The 20,112-nt window shown below is 38.4% G+C and overlaps 2 protein-coding genes across 2 annotated transcripts in view; both read right to left on the reverse strand.

Annotated features, from left to right (window-relative positions):
- c21h8orf34 (chromosome 21 C8orf34 homolog) overlaps positions 1–9,216 on the reverse strand; it is an 87,462-nt gene extending 78,246 nt beyond the window's left edge. The window contains exon 1 of the mRNA XM_084747688.1: positions 8,785–9,216. Within this exon, the coding sequence (XP_084603814.1) occupies positions 8,785–8,853 (69 nt within the window). The 5' untranslated portion in view covers positions 8,854–9,216. The remainder of the gene's footprint in view (positions 1–8,784) is intronic.
- Positions 9,217–10,445: 1,229 nt separating this feature from the next.
- The window catches only part of prex2 (phosphatidylinositol-3,4,5-trisphosphate-dependent Rac exchange factor 2), a 132,413-nt gene continuing 122,746 nt past the window's right edge, over positions 10,446–20,112 (reverse strand). The window contains exons 39-41 of the mRNA XM_084746923.1: positions 19,901–20,003; positions 15,509–15,576; positions 10,446–11,727 (exon numbers count right to left, since the gene is read on the reverse strand). Coding sequence (XP_084603049.1) covers positions 11,682–11,727; positions 15,509–15,576; positions 19,901–20,003 — 217 coding nt within the window. The 3' untranslated portion in view covers positions 10,446–11,681. The remainder of the gene's footprint in view (positions 11,728–15,508; positions 15,577–19,900; positions 20,004–20,112) is intronic.

Genomic DNA, 20,112 nt, shown 5'->3' on the forward strand with positions numbered 1-20,112 from the left:
TGTGTGGGAGGAATGCCAGTGACAAAGTAACCCTGTCAGACACAAATGTTTCCAGGTGTGTTTGTAGATGTAATAAGACCTCTGATGGATTCTTCTTGATGTATGACTAAAGCTCTCTCCTTGTGCTAAATTGTCTGTGTGTATTTCTGTTAATGCATCGCAAAGGTCAAGAATAGCACATTTCAATGCCAAATGCCTACTACAGCATTTGTGAGACATTTTCTTCCCTCTCTCTACAGCTGTACAGTGAAATTCTCATTTAAACCATACAATCAATCATTGAGGAAAATGATTACAAAGATACAAAAACAAGTTCATTGCATAGAGAAATAAAACGATTTCTCTGAGACAGGAAGACAGAGCGTACTACTAGCTACTACAGTAGGTGAAAATAGCCCAAACCCAATCACACCACGTCCAATAAATTACCTCTTTAAGAGAGTGGATCAATAGGTCAGTCAGTGTGTGGGTCTCCTGCCTGACTGACTGACCTCTTTACAGTACTGCAGATTGGAAACACTACACAGCTGAGCAGGTTGGAGTGGACCTTTTCCATGTGGATGGATTTACTTTATAGTCTCCCAAGAGAAATCTACAGAGAGAAGCAAAGTCATCTAACTTTAACATAAGAAGAAACAATAAACTGGCTGAAACTGTGTGGTGATTCAATACCACTGCTCTTTTTTCTTCATCGATTCAAAATCTGTATTCGCCACTGAGCAGAACTAACTGGGATCATTGTTCAACATGGAAAAATATTAACTGTATACATGAAATTGAAATCTTTTTCACTACACTTACTTACAACACACACACACACACACACACAAAATTCTTAACTTTTTTTTTGCAAATTTCTCCTGATCTTGCAATTTCATTGTAGAAAACACCTACAAACATCACAACAAGCATTGCATTTTTTCAGAAAATACGCAAGAAAATCAGGTAGATGCTGCACTGGCCTCTGGATTGTGCCTCAGCGTTGCCACCATATTGATCCTGACGAGACTGACCTGATAATTAATACATGTAAATGGAGGAACTGTGTTTTTTCTTGATAAAATGCACCACTTAACAATTGAATATAGCATGATTAATTGAAATTGGTTGAGAAATAAATGTTATGGTGTTTTTTATCCAGAAAAAATGCAGCTCCCAGATTTTCAAGTGGTTGTTCATTGGTCAGTCTTGCCTTGTTGAATATCATATTCCATTTTTGCCATATTCTGCCAATAAATCCCTTTAAATCTTACATGCTCAAGATATTTGCTGAGACTGAGGTCAGATTCAATACAAATGCTCTTTTTTTCTTTATCGATTTTAAATCTGACTGAGCTCAATGGGATCATTGTTCTATGCGGAAAGAAATGTGAGGCTGTAACCACACATCACTTCTTAAGTATAAAGCAGACAAGAAAATATATGAAAAAATATATATATGCACATGTATATAGATGAAATAAAGGATGACGTGATACAGATTATAGATATTAATGTTTTATGAGCATCTATGTAGAGTCCATGCTTGCAGCTGTTTTTTGCACCAATAAAACCACTAAGTACATGAAAAACAGCCATATTTCATCAGATCTGATAGCAATCTGGTTTATCACTCATCTTAACTTAATTTACAGTAATCATAACCCCTGAGCTGAGACAAATTCTCAGTTAACAATAGATATTATCAGACCTATACTCAAGCTATTAAAGTCCTGAGAGGAAAAAGTCAGACTCCACCACGAACAATGACACCAATTCTTCCACAGAACCGTGTTATAATTCAACATTCAACTGTTAAACCAATTCCAGCTCAATCCGGTGACATTTTTCTTAGTCTAGGCTACACTTACATGATCCATCAGTTCACTGTTCCAACAGAACAATTATATCGCCTAAGATATGATTGACTGATCACAGCAGGGAGGAACATGAGAGCGGGTTTTACACCGTCTGCTGCTAAAGGCAAAGACTGCTGCTTTTTTCACCTCCTGGTCTTGTTACACGAGTTTAAATGTCAGAAACCTGCAGATAGATTCCACAGAACCTGCAAAAACCAGGTACGGGTAAAGGGACTTTTATCCCTTCATATGCTCCAGTAAGTAAAACATATATTTTCACTATGCATCATCAAGTGTTTAACAAAGTATCCCCAACTAAACTGACTGGAATTCCTCCTGCAACACAAAGATGTGAAAGGTCACGCGGCACTGAAACTGTCAAGTGATTGCAAAAGAGTAGGTGTTTAAAAAAGAATATCAATTTACCAAAATGGGTAAGTGGCTGACAACAATCTGGAGTGCAATTACTTCAATTATTATGAAAGGCTGCTTCACTTTTTGGAGAATATTACGTTAGTGTTGACTCAGCTTGGTATCTCTGCAAAGCAACCATTTCATTAGCGAGGGGGGAAAAAAATCAATTCTATGGCAAATCATAAGCTGTGTCTCATCAGAGTGAGTAAATGAACCCCCGCTCGCTGTTACAGACTGTTTAATACTGCAGCTGTGTGTGCTGGGGGGGATGAGAAACAAGTGATGGGGCTCTGCAGATGAGTCTTAGCGGGAAAAAAGAGAAAGAAGAGCCTGAGGTAAAGGAATTGATTACGTGATGTAAAAGAACTAATGGTGTTACTTTGGCATTTTATCATACACATCCCATATCCTAAATACGATATAAAGTAGTAGCGTTTGTAAAGGTTCTTCAACAAATTAATTGCATTCAATCACTAAGTAAGATGGACTTTTAAATAAATAATGCTGTGAAAGATAACCATCTTTTCTGCTCACATGGAAACCAACCAGATCAGTGGGAGAAAATCTATTTATTCTTTCTGCGGAAAAAGTCACTTACTGTAGAAACTGGACAGAGTTCGACATCAACCATGGCCCAGAGGACTGTGGCCACAAAAAGTGACTCTGGTTGGGGTGGATGATATGGCCCCTAAAATAATATTACAAGAATACTGCAATGATGATATTCTTGATGTTACAACAGAATACTGAAAAAAAAAAGATTTTGAACTCACAGTAGCTGTGGAGCTCTCCTTGCGGGATACTTGTGCTTTATAGGTGATGAAATTAGTTTGCTGCATTGCCCCCCCGGTGTTGTAAGTCTTCTTGTACTTCTTAGATATTACTGTGGTTTGTTGTACATCTGATCTTTTGTCAGTGAAACACTTCCACACTACTGAAGTCGCTTTACTTTTTTGAAACAAACTCCTCCATCATGATATTTGCTATAATCACAAAATTATTTTTAGTATATAAAGAGAAGGAGCGTAAATCACAAGTTTCTTCACAATACAATATTATATAGATTCTCTGGACAACAGACATGCCATGGGAATTTCAAAATAAAGGCATATATTAAAGATGGAAATATAGATCAATATTTTCACTTTACATCAATCATATTGGATCTTTGAATCGATATATCGATTCAGATCAATGCCTCGTTACACCCCTAATCGTGACCGATACAATGTTGTATACCACGACTCCCTGGCTACCAAATATTCCATGTAGATAGCCCTTGTGGCCAGCAGGTTTTATCCTCATCATGTGAGCCTTCACCAACACAACACAGGTCCACAAACATGCCAATTCCTTCATGCCTTTTGGTTTAACATTCTACAAAAACACTGAAAAGTACTCGTTGCAGGCTAACTACAGATGTGCTGGGGCTACTGACGTTTATTACGCCTACTCAAACTGCTAACCTTACAGAAGAGCCAGAAATACAAAAGGCGGCATATGAATAGAAACGGCAACAGAAATTTAGGAGTGAATGGAAGCAGGAGGTTTAAGTAGCTAGAATATGACACATCTAAGGAGTACTGAGGTTATCATTATTAGTAGTAACAGTATTCCTCCTTAATTAGTGTAATTACTGGTTTTGAATTACAAACTTCCCTGATTAGGCTTTATAATATGTATGTAAGTTACAACACCTTAGACTATCACATTGTCACAGTCTTGCTGCGTTTTGTGGTGGAACACACGAGTAATAGAAAAAAACTTATTTTTTCTACATTCTGCTCTTGTATTTGGATATTCTTTTGTGTCATTTTAACAGATGTTTACCTCACAGTGTTCGACTGGCAATCAAAGTTTCACAGAGTTCCCTTTTGCTTTTTAGCCGCACAGCAGAACAGCTGTATTATTACTTCTGCTGCACCAATCCTCCACATGTGATCAAAATGAAAATTACGAGGAGAATTCTAGCCTCCCTCCTGGACCCCACCTGCAACAAAAAAAGCTTGTTTCTTCACAACCGAATGCACACAGACGGGTTTTCTTTGGGACAACAAAGTGCAACACCAAGGTAGCAACTACATCATTTTCTCACAAGGAGAATGATAGACCCAGGAGAGTTTTCACATTACACCTCTTTCTCACTCCCTTTAATTTGGTTTCCCCTGAAAATCTACGCTGCTCAATGCATCATTCACAGTCCGAATACTGCGAACAACTCTGCAATGATCCATGTCCTTGTTGGGCAGAATAAAAAGTCTGGTTGGTATTTTAAATCTTTTACTAGCTCATTGATCTTCGGAACAAAGGTGTGCTTGAATCGCACCACAACCATCAGCTTTTTGCTTTAATCATCTTCAATTGTCACATAAAGGAGACTCAATTTAAATGTGCACAGACAGTGGGAAAAAAATAAAGAGGAAACACAGACAGGAGAGCTAAAGCAGAGAACAGAGGGGGAGACAGGTGGAAGAGGAAGATGGAGGGAGGAAAAACAAACAGAGAGAGCACACAGAGGACGATCATTGTGCAGTTGAGCCTCACTCACTGCTGTGGCCTCACACACAAAAAGATTTCTTGTCTTCTTTGCTGGTTAAATGCTACTGTAGGCATGAATCGCTGTCCACGGTGCTGAAACAAGCCTCACATCTGTTTAACATGCAGCCCATGTTCACGTGTGTGAAGCACAGAACTGAAATGTCAGCACTTTGTGAAACACATCATGCATGTGAATACAGTGTTTCCATAAACACAGAACACATGATCCTTCTGTGTCCCCACCTTGAATTTCATGATAACTAGTCAGCGATTTATAAATTTTTAAGGGACAGCTCACCCCAAAATCAAAACCTGTCTCCTCTAACCTGGAGTGCCATATATCCATCTCGATAGTTTTTGTTTGGAGATAACAGCTTTAGAGATGTCTGTCTTCTCTCCAGTATAATGGAACTAGGTGCCACTCGGTTTGCAGTGCTCAAAGTGCCAAAAACTCAATAGCAATGTCTCTTTTCAGAATTCATGACCTGCGAACTCAAGATAATACACAGACCTTGCTGTGAGCACTTTCACACAGAAAGAAAGTAGTCCCGGTAGATTCTACTGCTCACAACAAGGTCTGTGGATTATCCTGAGTAACCGGGTCATGATTTCTGGAAAAAGTCACTGCTGTTGAATTTTTCAAACATATTTTTCGGTGCTTTAAGCACCACAAGCCAAATGCCATCTTGGCATCATCAATTCCATTATATAGAAGAGAAGACAGACCGTAAATATTTCAGAAACTCTGCAACTAACACAAATAGAATCTAGATGTATGAATACAACTATGGGTAAGAAGGAAAATATGTTTTTGCATCCTATTAAAGTAACCCAGTTTGTTTCGTTTACCCACCATTAGAAAACCAACTCATGACTGACTCTGTTGGTTCTTTTGGTTCCATCCCAGCCATATAGTTTAATAGTTTTGAGAATATTATAGATTCAGGACGAAAATTACAGAAGGGCAAGAGTGAGAGAAAAATGTGCAGTTACAAATTCTTTAGCTACTCCAGAACCATGGACAGCACCATGTATTTATGAACACATAACGCAGTTAGGCCACTGACATTTCAGAGCCATGGTCAGGGCCATATATTCTAACTTCAGTGAATCAGTAGGGCGGCAGGACAGGGTGAAAAAGTCCTTTTGCTATTATTTCAGTGACATGATTCAAGACTAATAGGAATTAGGGCTGTACAATCAATTATCGCAAAATTATCGAATCGCAATATCCAAATCGCAAAACCAGAACAAAATCACAAATTTTGAAAAAAGGAAAAATGTGAGAAAACAGCTTTGTAATAAAGTACTGTGGTGCTGCAAAGATGCCGTCAACTGCAATACGACTTTTTTTTTTACCATATTGCACAGCGCTAGTGGGAATGATAATTTTTGCATCACAATCTTTATTTACACTGAAAAAAAAGTTAAAATCTTGAAGATGCAACATTTGTTGGAGTCTGTACCAAGCAAACATTATTGTCATGTGATATGTCAAAAAGACGTCCCCTGAGGAGGTTTTTATGGAGTCTTTTTATGCTGTCTCCTGAATCTCCAATGTTGACATCCACAGGAGGTTTAACCCTAATTTAGCACATATAACTCCTTCTATGCAATGACAACAATAGATATGTTGATAATGTTACACCTATTTTTGTTTAATCACAATCGAAAAATATTTAATTGATTTCATGTTGATTTCTTGCACTTGTCTTGTATGCGGACAGATGTCCAAAAGTCTCCTAGCCAGATGTTCAAATATTGAGCATATGCTGGGATAGTACTTAATTATAATGCTATTTTGTCACACGTATTGGCTTTATCAATCTTTATTTAAAGAAACTGCAGTGATTTGGATATTGCGCTCAGCCATACTGTAGTTTCAATAATATTTAAATTAACTGTGCAGCCTGAGGCTACTACTGATATTTCAGAGCCATAGTCAGGGCCATAGATTCTAAACTGCACAGTCAGCTAAAGGATCAATGACTCAGACAGACTTGACTAACATATTCAACTAAACAACCCTTCTGCCCCAGCGCCATCTCTGTTACTAGGGGATGGAGCGGGGGTTGGCAGGTTAACAAGCAGGGATGCATTTGGTAATTTTGCTAACAAGGGAGATAGCATCCCTTCTCATCCTGCCCTCAAATTGCCCACTGGTGAAGACAATAGCTGTCTACCCAGATGTCAGTCTTGTTCAGCTGATCTGCTGCATCTCAGGCTAAAGCCACTTGAGCCGGACAGTTTTGTCTGCCTTTGTATCTTTACTCTGATTATGCCTTACACCTGTGCCGTCCAGCTCTCGGCAGAGAAATCCAATCGCAAACAAAAGGATGAAGTCATGCTCTCCCCTGGGCTGCTTAGATGGCACACTGAGAGTACAACACACAGATCCCCTGACTGACAAACAGAGAGGCAGGTAGTCGGTTAGGCTGTGTCCTCTGTAACAGAACGCAAAGCAAAACCAATCCTGCTGTGTGCAACATGAATTACAACTGACTGAGTGTCCCTATAACTTCAACAAACAATGTTGAGTCAGGCAGTGGCGGCTGCTACAGCATCACCTTTTGAAATGCAAATCGCTGATGGAAAGGCTAAGCATGGAAACATAAGGACAAACACAGCGGCCAATATTCTTTTATGTGTTTCTGTCCTACGGTATCTAGTTTGAAATGGAGCGCAGTGGGACGGTTCAGGAAAGTAAAAAAAAATGAATGGTTTTCAATTTGACCAACCGACTTCTTCAACATGAGCACACGCGTAGAGCAACAATGATAAACTGATTAGTTAAAATAATTACCATCTATTTTGATAACTAAATAATCAGTTTGAGTCATTTTATTTTTAAAAAAAGAAGTTAAAACTGTCTCACTTTAGGACACAGTGATTGACATTTTTCACCATTTTCTGACATTTTATAAACTGAACAACTAATTGATTAATAGAGAAAATGAGATCAATAGTTGACATTACCGATTATTCTCATTGTTGATTAACTCAATCCAGTAAATTAACAATTTGATAATCAATTGGTTTGAGTCATTTTTAATAGAAAAATGTGAAATTTCTCTGATTTCAGCCTCTTAATCTTGAATATTTTCCAGTTTCTTTAGTTCTCTGACAGAAAATTGAATATCTGGACAAAACTAGATTTTGGGGACATCCTCCTGGGCTCTGGGACACAATTATCAACATTTTTCACCATTTTCTGACATTTTCTGGATCAAAGAACTAATCAATTAATCAGGAAAATAATCAACAGCCCCAAATGTGTGGAGCTGCAACAATTAATCAATTCATTGACTATTTATCAACTATTAGAGTCATTTTTTAATACAAAATGTCCAAATTCTGTGATTCTGTCTTTAGGTTCTTCAGTCGTCTATGACAGGAAAGTGAATATGTGAATGCCTTTGGGCTGTGGACAAAACAAGACATTTGAAGACGTCAACTCAGGGTTTGGGGCTTAGTGATCAACATCTTTCATCATTTCACTATTTTCTTACATTTTATAGAACGAACAACTAATCAATTAATCGTTTTGAGCAATTTTTTACTAAAAATTCTAAATTCCAGCTGCTCAAATGTTTCTTTACTGCTCAATAACAGCAAACTGAATATTTCAGGTTTGTGGACAAAACAAGATGTTTGAGGACATTAGGCTTTGGGACACACTGATGGATATTTTTCACCATTTTCTGGCATCTTACAGACCAAACAACTAATCGATCAGTTGATAAAATGATCGACAGATTAATCAATAATGAAAATAATCATCAGTGGCAGCCCTAAACATGCGTATGGGGTTTAGGGAGTAATAATAACCCAGTTCCTCAGTTACTCCAGTGTGACAGCAGCTCACATTGCAGATGTGCGCTCATCATTTAGCACAAACTACATGTAAAAGCGGATTAACGCAGTCTGGTGCAAAGCAATGGTCCTTTAAATTGGCAGCAAAAGAACTTCAGAGTTTCATTTTTTTCGCACTCACCTCAAACAAGGGTCCAATTTTATTCTTTTCCAGATACGACTGAATTCTTGACTGTTGCGGAGACGCCATGAGGAAACTGTTGTGCCTCGCCGGAGCTTTTAGCGGGATGAAATCATGAGGTGAGCCGGTGTCATTCGTCCTTCAAGAAGAGGCGTCTCGGCGACTCAAATGTGCAGAAATGTCCCCCCTCTGTGAGCGGGTTTGCGGCTCAGACGGGTGGCGTCAAGTGCGGAGCAGGCGGCGGCTGTGAGCCCGGCTCATTGTGGAGGAGTCAGCCCGGGACCATCCCCAGTTTGTCGCCTCACTGACTCTCTGACGGGCGGCAGCCTCCCCGTACAAACCAATGGCACGGCTGCTCTGTGACAGGGAGTACAAATCTTCCGCTCACTGGCTGCCAGCAGTGTTAACAGAGCCACCGCCACTCCCATTTATCCGCCGGGCTGCGCTCTGCGCGTAATGCAACCACCACCTGAACACGATGGAGCAAATTGTTCCGCTAACAAGCAGCACGTGAACTGACAGAGTGGCGCAGGTGCACTGCGTCCTGCTAATTAGCCTACTGTAAGCAAAGTTCAACAAGTCTTTTAAAATTATTTTTTTCACTGTCAATTAAACACTACAAACGTAACTAAAACATAGGCTTCATAAATAAGAATCCAAAATAAAGACTAATATTGCTTAAAATGTGTCATACATTTTTAAAGTCCAGTGGTTACGAAGATTTATGGGCAGAATATGGCAAAAAAAAGAAATATAAGAGTGTAACCAAATAAGAATTGTGTGTGTGTGTGTGACCTTAAAATTAGTGGTTTATGTCTACAGAGGGAGCTCATCCTCTTGAGCGGCCATGTTGCACCACCATGTTTCATCAGTAGCCCAAAATGGACAAACTTTTTTCTGTTTGTTAAATTTCCTTGGTAGTATGTGTGTGCAAACCATGGGCTGTAAATAAAGATGGATGCTGCATCTTCATTTCCTCCCACTGTACAAAAATAAAGCCAAAATAGGACCGCTGCCATCCTGTGCTGGGATGTGGTTTTTAACAAACCCGAAAGGCTGTTGCACGCTGTTGTTCACCATTTTGAGAAAACGTGTCATTCAGTCTGGAAGCCATAGCAAAAAGGTGCACGGCATTTTCAGACTGGATGTGCCCCAAGGTTGGAGCCATGGTATCAAGGTCCCACCATGTTAATCATGTTGTGAAACACCCTTTTTATAGAATCAAATAACCAACTAAACTCATTAAAACCAAACTCAGAATCAGAAATCTGAAAAATTAACACTTGCATAAGAAGTACCTAAATTGACAGAAAGCATCTTTTGAAAAACATTTCTCTGACTTTGACTGTTTAGTTTGGTCCATGCCCCATCTACTAACATGGAGGAGGTGGGATTTATGATCTATATCGCAGCCAGCCAACAGGGGGCGATCCAGATGTTTTGGCTTCACTTTGGGGGACATTTCATATTTTCCATCTTTTGATATGTCTGTGGTCCAGTCACTCATACAAGTTAAATCAAAATGGACAAACAAAAAACTGGCTTGTGTAGTTTGTGAGCTTCTTTGCCACTGCAGGCTCATAACTAGATGCCAGTACAGTGGTATTTTAACATAACGAAGGATGCATTGTTGGTGTAAGAACATGTTCAAGTTTCCATCGTTGTTGTTATCCATTTTAATATATTTTTACATACTGTAGGCAGGACAGCATTTTAGTGATTCACAGAAAACCTGCAGCAAAGATCAACTATTTTCACATGGATCATGAGACAGTATGCAATTTTTTTTCCCAGAAGAGTGAAGTCATGACCCACCCTTCTTTGACTCTGATTGGCTACTGCTTGTCGCCTTTGTTGTTTTGGGTCTTTTGGTTGATTAGGTTTAGGCATGAGGAGTGGAACTGGGTAGGGTAAGAATATGATCAGAGTCAGGGCAGGTCACGCCTTCACCATCCTCTGAAAAAAATACTGCAAACAGTATACAGTATATAGAAAACACTACTGGAGCTTATTGATGCAGTTTATTACCTCTTGTTGGTTTGCATAGTAGTGAGCTAGACATCCATCTACAATGATACATCCAATAATAAGTAACACGGAGAGACACTTTAATCCTGAGTACTGTCAATATAAAATAACAGAATATATTTCATAGCTCTACTTAAAAAAAAAAAAAACTATTTCATGTTAATACTGATGATAAACCATTGAAAATCTTCATATGCATGCATGTAACAGACAATGGGGAAAAAGGGCATGACCCTTTTAGCACATTTCCACACTAAATATGTATATTTACAAGCGAATAAACATCATGAGGAACATTACAAAAACACACATTCATATGGTTATCCAATACTGAGAGACTCGATGAAAGCTTAGAAGTCAGAGCTGACAAATTATTGGCTAATTTAACACAATACAAAGCCAAATTTCATCCAGCATCATTTTAATCAATGTTATCTTGCTTATTTCATATGCAAATTAAAGTAATAACATGAAATGCTAATGTCCCTCATGAAAACAAACATGATTTTCAGCCAGTAATAAGGCAGACAGTGAACCAATGGGATTCATTCCGTTTCATTGGGCTGATTTAACTGCATTTTCAGGGTTTAATTCTTTTCTTTTGCCTTGTCAGACGCATTATATGAAAAAAACAACACAAAAATATGTATAACATACAACAGTGAAAAATATAAAGTATTAAAAATACTATTTACGGTTTTTAAATTCTATTTACACTTTAGGCAGCTACTCTGGACATATAAAAATGGACCCAATAACTGTCTTTAATAAGGTTGATCCTTCATGGGTGGAGGGAGAACTTTATAGGTAAAAGGATGCTTGGGACTAAAAGCTCCTCAAGCTTCTTCTTCAGCATCGTCCTGGATACATTATGGGTCACCATCCGGGGGTGGAGGCTGGCACAGCTTGTATAACCTGATCAGAGAAATACACAGAAACACAAATAATTGCATTTAAAGGAGTAATATGTAACAATTATGTGCCCAAAAATGAGTACAAATACTGAATAAGACGAGATAATAAATAGGTTGAAATCCTAGTTAATATACCATCTATGGTATTCCATTTATAAACATTGTAATTTGACAATAACAAGCGACGACAACTCCTACACTGGAAGTTGATCAGCTGTTTATGCTGTCAGTTGTCTGTCAAAGTAAATCTAAGCTTGTTATCCTGAAAAAAAAAGCTCACTGCTCCAATAATCTGGAGTTTAAGTTCAGTGACTGCCTGCCTTACTGGCTGCCAGACTCCATTAACATTTTACTAAATATAACAGTTAAAAACATCGACTCCTTCTGAAAGATTATTAATGATTTCTTACAACTCATACACAAACACTCACTCATTCAGTGGAGATTCAGCGTTAATTTGAACTCTGATTATCATAAAACTGGCCAACAAAAACACTTATTATCTTTCAGCATATAATGAGGACAACACAGCTGTAGCGTTGTTATCAGAGTAGCATGTTTCTGTAATTTCTAACAACAAAGGATGGTCATTTTATGGTTTATTACGGTAAATATATTACAGATTTCTCCATTAATTAGATTATATAGTACCATAAACACAGAGCAATGATCTGAGGATGATCTGTTGTGAAAAGTCACCTCCTTGTTTGGTGCAAAGGAAATATAACCAGAGATTTAGTTGCAGTCTCAGGAAGAAAACTGTCAGCACTGGAAAAATAATTATCCTTAGCAGCACACATCCAGTTTTGCGCTACAAAGTCAAACAACATTAACTATGTTCAAACAGTAAAAAAAAAAAAAAAAAAAAAAGACTTCAGAGCCTAGCCTTTACCTTCACAAGTGTTGTTGGTACAAAAAAATATTTATACTACATAACATTATGTTACATTGGTAACATAAAAAAACATGTCTATGAATTATGCAATAGTTACAGTTGTTTGCATCTGCAAGAGAATAAGAAACACTGCATACTGGCTTACTGCATTTTACTATAACCATTATGAAGACCATTAAAACTCCAGTCCTGCCAAAGCATTCTCACAGTCAAGTATTATTTTGTCAGGTTTGGTGCCTTAATGAACAGAAAATACTACTTTAACAACACATTTATTTTGCATTATTCATAATTGCTCAGAGTTTTTCTAATCTCAGTGCAATTTTCTCCAATATCAGCTGTGTTTCTTGCATCCTAATACAGCACTGCTGTCTCCTGCAGTTTAAATAATCGATTGCACTGTTCACGTCTTTTGGCCTGAGACTGTCTCAACATCACATAGCTGCAGGGTAAACTCACTAAAATATTGCTGTCCCTTTCATCTGCAGATCAGTGAACAAGCAGCATGTCTCAAGATCCCACAAAAGCACACTTACATATTCTGTCTGCTGCAGTCACTCACACTGCAACGATTATGACATAAACCTACTGAGAGTGCAGCAATTTTGCTCCGTGACCACGATGTCTCAACACTAATCATCCCGCTACTTAATTGTATTTGTCAATTTCACTAAAAGGTTCAAAAGGGCTGCCTGTCACACAAAAGCCTATATGTCACAGCCAAATGGCTGAGGCAGTCCTTGTCCTCGTCTTGGGGCTACTGAGTGCAGGGAGCTCCCCTCTAATGGAAGCATTTGGCCCCAGTCCTGCACAGACCAACAGTACAGTACGAACACATGCACTGGATTACACTAACTACACAGAGGTGGACAGTATAAAAGCATGGGTTCATACTGCTGACCATTTGCAAAAGTATAAAACAAGTTTCTAGACTGATACTGGGGAACACTTACACTATTTATTCATTTATTTATTAGTTTACTTAGTTTTTGGGTCAAATTTCTGCATGGTAGAGTAACAGAGAGCACAGGCTGCTTTTAAAAGTCTTTGATAATGTGTTCAAGCAAGCTCCAACATCAAGGATTCAAGAGTCAGTGCAGCTACTGTATGTAGTGGGATATTTAAAACCAGTAAAGAAACACAGCAGGGTGACCAGACACCCTGAAAATTTGAGGACAGCCCTGAATTTCAAGCAGTTGTCCCAAATCCTGTCCTGTTTGTCCTGAAAATCAAACATTATAGCAACATATAATATGAACAACATATTAATCTGTGATAATATTCTGATCAAATTATTTGTGTAGGCTATAATTTATGCTTTTAGTTGTGAAAAATGTTTGTTTTCGTAAAATAGCGTAGTCGCTATGTTTCACTTGTCTGTTGCACTGATTAGGCTAAATTTTAAACCAGATGAAAGATAATATTTTAAAATGTTTAAAAAGAAATGTGTTTTTAAGTTCCTACAGGCAGTCTTAGCTGCTGGAAAGATGTTGATGGTTCCTGCATCTTGTAAACAGAGCCAGGATACTGTGTTTCATTTAACCCTCAGAATCTGTAACAAATTATCAGAGCTACGGTCTGATGTTACTCCAAATTAGTCTGCACATTTTAATCCTTTTGACATTACATGTCCACCCACAGCTCCCCTGTCCTGAATTTCACCCATTCCCATCTTGTCACCGTAGCACAGAGTAAAGAAAATTCTGGAGCATTCAAGTTTTTATTTCCTGCTGCTTCTTTTCCGTTCTTTTTAACTTCAGTCACTTGACCTCTACCAAAGTAAGTCATAGTCATTACAGAGCCCCATCACAGACTATCCACACAATCTCTGTCCATTTGCAGTCATGAAGACCTAGCAGTTTTGTGCTTTGATTGCAGACTCTCAAATTTTGAAATTAGAGTCATTGAAAGCACCAACAAAGAAGACAATTCAAAACAGTCCCTGCAGTATAAAATGACTGTAGATGAATCTAAAGAATCCTCCAACAATAGACTGGTTTGGTTTAGTGACTCTATGAAGATGAGTGGATGCACAAAGACCGACACCAGATTTTAATTAATACAGTTTAAATTGATCAGGTGCACAATTTGATAATAATACTCCTGATCTATGTGTTAAATAAGGCCTAGAACAAGCACATTATTCCACTGCCTTTGGAGCTACCTAAAATTTTAAACTTGTGGAAAGAGGTCATACAAACTATATCTGATATTACCTCTATTAGCTTGCCTGTCTGCCCTCAGGCATTTATCCTTGGACTATTTCCACCTAAATTAAGACTGTCAGGTGCAAATAAAAAGATTCACTCATTTTATGCTCACTTCAGGCTAAACTGCCTGGAAAAGCATTGCATCACAGGTGGACAAAAGGTCTTTTGAACCGTTTAGCCATGGAAAAATACAGTTTTTTAAAAAATATATGGGGACAATTTAACAAATATCTTGAAAGTGACCTATCAAGAGGTAAGAAATGATAATATAGGAACATATAAAGATTATGTAGTGTTATTAAGCATAACAGCTGCAATATTATTATTATTATTTTTTTTGACTAAGCAAGTGTAAGTGTATTTAAAAACTCCAATAACATAATATATAATAATATGTGGAAGCATGACTTAAAAAAAAACAAGAAACTTAATGTTAACTGAGGCATTACATTTCTTTCTCTCTCCAAGTGGATTTTAATGTCCAATTGAAATTAATGGAAACAAATGACTGCCTGGAAGGGAGAATCATTCAAAAATCCATTCTTTTAAAATGGCCTGCAGTAATGTAATGTATGTGATTTGCAGGTAATGAGCTATAACATGCAAAGCTTGCTAAAATCCTCTAATTTATAACGCTTATGTTGCTGCACATGAACAGGATGTGAATGTAGTTTTACCTCGGGACTGATGACGGCGTGCGATCCCTCACTCCCAGGTTCTTGGCAGAATTCTGAACTCTTGCCCCCTAAAAGACAGAAACACATCAACAATTCATGAATTCAAGGATCGGGCTGAAATTGATAAAGAGGAATGAAGAATATCAACATAGAAAGAAAAGCCTAAACAAAACTGCAGAAACACAAGAAGAGCATGTCCTAAAAGTACACCAGACACCATCTTGTATTGATCGCTTTTGTTTAATGACTTGAGTTCCCCCCCAAGTGAGATTGATTCCTGTCAGTCCGTGAGTGACTGCTGGTCAGTTGTGAGAGGAAAAGAATCAATTCTAGTCTAAACAGCCCCTATAAATACTGTGGGCTGCAAAATAGATGTCTGTTGCATGTTGGGACCCTAAAATTTCCACCCCAGCTACTGCGTGCTGTGCATCTTTAGTTTCTGTCTTCTTTCAACTACGTTTGCAAAAGAGTACATGCAGAACAGTCTTTGTAAGGAAATAAAAGTAAGCAGTAAGGCATTTGGAAGATGAATGGTGCCTGTACGCGAGAGTTTGATTATTCCCAGTCAGGAGCTTGTCTGCTCTTTCCTAATGTTGCTGTAGTTTGCTGGATGTGCGCAGAGTCGGCAGATACATGACTGCAGGGGGGCATGAAGCAACTCAGTCTCTCAATTTAGAGACAAGAACACCTGCGCTCACAAATACACCCTCTGTCTCCCTCTGTGACGCACACACGCAAGTTAAAATACACAATTGAATCATTGCTCAAAGAATAGATGCTGATGACCTCCTCGGATAGAGAGCCAGCGACCGGCCAAGAGTGCATTAGCTGACCTCTCGGTTACAACTGTGCCGTTTGCCGTCTCACTGTCCGCCCCGAGTTACATCCAGATAGCAGGATAGCATCAGCAATTATTCGATGCCTATCACAGCCATCCGTCCTGATGCCTCTGGACAGAGATGCCCCCTAATGTCCCTAAAGGACACGCCACTGGATCAGATGAGTTAGAGACAACAGAGGAAACAAAAGTCCTTTCACAGTAAGTTAATTTACATAAATCAGATGACAAAGATCAAAGATCTCTGGAACAGAAGATATCTGATGATGCCTTTAGTATTATAAGAGAAAATCAGTGTCTTTGACGTGTTTTACAAATAAGTTATCTTCTTAAACTACTTTAGATTCTTATATATACTCTTCCTATACAGTCTAAATATTGGAAATTGGAGATGTTTATAACTCGAGCTGTGATTGGACCCATTTTGCCCAAATCACTTGTGCATTCTCATTCTGAATGATGTTGTCTGGGCTTGATGGATGGGATCCTGCTGTGCAGATAACCTTTTTGTGAATAAGTATGACTATTCAGCGATGAAAAAAAGAGGCGTCATCCAAACCCCGTGTGATATTCATATTCATCAGATTCATCAGCTGATGTCTGAGAGCAAGGACACACACGGATGCGGCAGAGCAGACTCCCCTCTGCTCTCTATCTGGACTGAACCATCTCTTTACAGGGAAGTCTAGGTCAGTGATGACAGAAAACAGAAAACTGAAAACAGAAATCGGCAAATGGCAGATGCACAAAAATGAAAAATAATGAAAACTTATTTTACAGTACACTAATAAGACGTTACAAGCCGTACTCTGTATAAACTTAGACAAAAATAGAAATAATGTTCTTCATTAGACAGTATTAGACCTTATATTATGTGTTAGACCCTTATTAGATTTCATTAGAGAGTAATTAGGAACATATCTACTCTATCTAACAAGGTTATAACAGTGAGAAACACTTTAGTTTATGGTACAGTTCTGTTGTAATGTGTTCCTAATTACTCTCTAATAAAGTCTAATAAACAGCTAATAAAAGGTCTAATATGATCTAATAATGTTACATCTTATTAGCAACTGAGAAACGAACCAAAACAGCTGATTTCCATACCTGCACCTCCTCAAATTCCATTAAAAATATCTCAGACTACACCTTCCAGAAGATGGATTTTTTTTCCAGCCACAGCCATATACAGTTGTACTCAAGGTCACACAATGCACAGAGTTGCATCCTGCTGGCTGTCAGCCCGGTTCTCCAAGTGTAGAAATTAAATGCCTTTCCTCCCGCAGGATCTCAGCCTCTCCACTAACCCTCTCCTCTCGCTGCAAACAGCAATATAACCACCACTCACAGAACTTCTAATGAGGGCCCGAGATGTGGGCCAAGATCTGGTCACGGCTGGAGCCTTTTGTGGAGCGAAAATGTATACTGTACGCACTGAGAAGAGTAATGGGAATTCCTTCCCTCGACCCCCAAATAGACATGCCGACAAACAAACAAGCTCCAGACTCTCAGTCAATCTGTTCAGCTTCTCATTACTTTCTTTTTCTTTTCTTTTTTTTACCCCCTTATTTGGTCAGATTCATATTCTGGTGGCGGCGAATGCATATCTGATAAGATTGAAAATAGATAGAGGGTGAAACAGGGGAAGGGGTTGAAGAAATTATAATATAGACAGGAGGAACAGGGCTAATGATTTTCGCTTGTGGACAGCAGCAAACACTTTCATTACCACAAAATACACTCACTGTTGGCTGCCTTTAAAAATTGCAGTCTTCGTGAAGCAATATCGTCTCAGAGAAATCAAACACTGACCATAGAAGCTAAAAAGACATAATTGCTCCTCTATTGGCACTGTTAAATCCATCACTAACACTGTTTTGGCAGCGTGGTTTGACTCAATGAAGCATACAGTTTATCTAATGATTCTGGATGCAGAAATTGCACGGTGGGTTGAAGCACAAATGCGCTGCGAGTGAAAAAATGCCACTGCAGGGACTGTAGCAACAAAAGAGTGAAGCTGCAGTGTTGGGGAGGAGGGAACTGCATATAATTAAACTACAGTTCGCAGTAGCTTGCTGGTAGTTCAACTACAGTCATATTTGCATAGTGATTCATGTAGGTAAGTAGTATTAATTCCCATTCTTGTGAAGATAACTACTGAAACTACAAACAATTTTGGGCTATGCAGGATTAAGAAGAATAGGTTTTTTTTGCACTTGCCTGGTCAGATAAGTGGGTCAGAAATCTACTTGCCTGAAGTCAATTTTTACTAAACCTTGTGCAAATTGTTTTGTTTTAAGACTAAAGTTAACTGTCATGTATAATCTAAGCTGTAACATCTATAAAATGTCAGGAAATTGTGAAAAGTGTCCATCCCAGTTTTTCACAAAATCCAAGGCGATGTCTTTAAATGTCTTGTTTCGGGAGTCTAAAAACTAAAGATATTCAGTTTAATATGACAATAAGCAGAAAATGGTATCTGCATATTTTGCAGTATCTTCTACATTAAACATGTTTGTTGTTATTGATAACTGAAAAATTTCCTTTTGGCAAGTAGATTTCTGACACAGTTGCCTGACTGGGCAAGTGAAAAACAGGCATAAATGTTGAACCTTGCCAGTTAAATATGTTTATATTTACTGCTGTAGTTGTGGTTTGATAATTAGATAATACAAAATCCATTTATGTACATAAGCCCACTTTGTCTGTGCTTTGTGATATACAGTGTATATGTAATATATATACTGTGAGTATTTGCTTATTTATATTTTTGTCTCATTTTACAATGAACTTTTTTCCTTTTTCTCTTTATTGATTTGGTGTTTACTTGTTTCACATATTGTGTTCTTTATGTTGTGTACAGTAGAACGACATGAACTTTCATGACCGTTGCATCCTGTTGAAGTCTTTTCTGAGCTTTTTTTTTTTTTACTTCGTCTAGCCATGGACTGATAAAGGCTTTTTTTAATTTTTGGAACAGAACAGAGTGCCTTGGATTCTTTCTACATCTGTCCACTAACACTCTACAGAGACAAACATATTTGTACTTAATACAAAATCCAGATTTGTTTAGAGCAAAAATATAACACTGCTTGCAAAGGTGTTGCAGGAAAGCTTCACAGTGGACATAAATTGTACAGTTGATTATTTTTTTGCAACTTAAACTACCAAGGAGCTTTAGTTGACCAAACTAGATTCCTGCCCTGGGTAACTTTGCTGCTATTTCCAGTGTAATTGGCAGCCTGCAAAACTATGCTTTTTTCAAGTATTTTTTCTGGCTTTTGTGCCTTTATTATAATGGGACAGCTGTAGTGAAGGCAGGAAAGGGAGAGAGAGAGAGAGCAAAGGGGACTATATGCAGCAAATGGCCACAGGCTGGAATTAAACTCACAGCCGCTGCAGAGGATTTACAGTCTCAACACAGGTGGTGCATGCTCTACCAACTGAGCTACTGGGGCACACAAAAACTTTGCTTTCAAAGTAGTTTCCCCAACACTGTGTAGCAGTAATAACAGGAGGCTGGGAGAGTAGAAATACAGTAAGTAAATACATACCTGTTTCCTCATGACATCAGTGGCCTGCATGATGCAGCGAGGGGGCAGGCCGTGGTTTCGGGCCAGCAGGATGGCCTGCTCCAGTGTCACACTCAGGGTGCAGCTGTTGGTCAGAGAGGAAAAACATAAGGTCAAACTCAAACACGCGCTCCCCATCTGCATATTCATCAGGCTTTCACTGAAGGAAGGGACGATGCTGGATTATCTTATGA

This window comes from Lutjanus erythropterus, chromosome 21 (genome assembly GCF_056507025.1).
Source record: "Lutjanus erythropterus isolate fLutEry1 chromosome 21, fLutEry1.hap2, whole genome shotgun sequence".
In the NCBI taxonomy this organism is placed as follows: Eukaryota; Metazoa; Chordata; class Actinopteri; order Lutjaniformes; family Lutjanidae; genus Lutjanus; species Lutjanus erythropterus.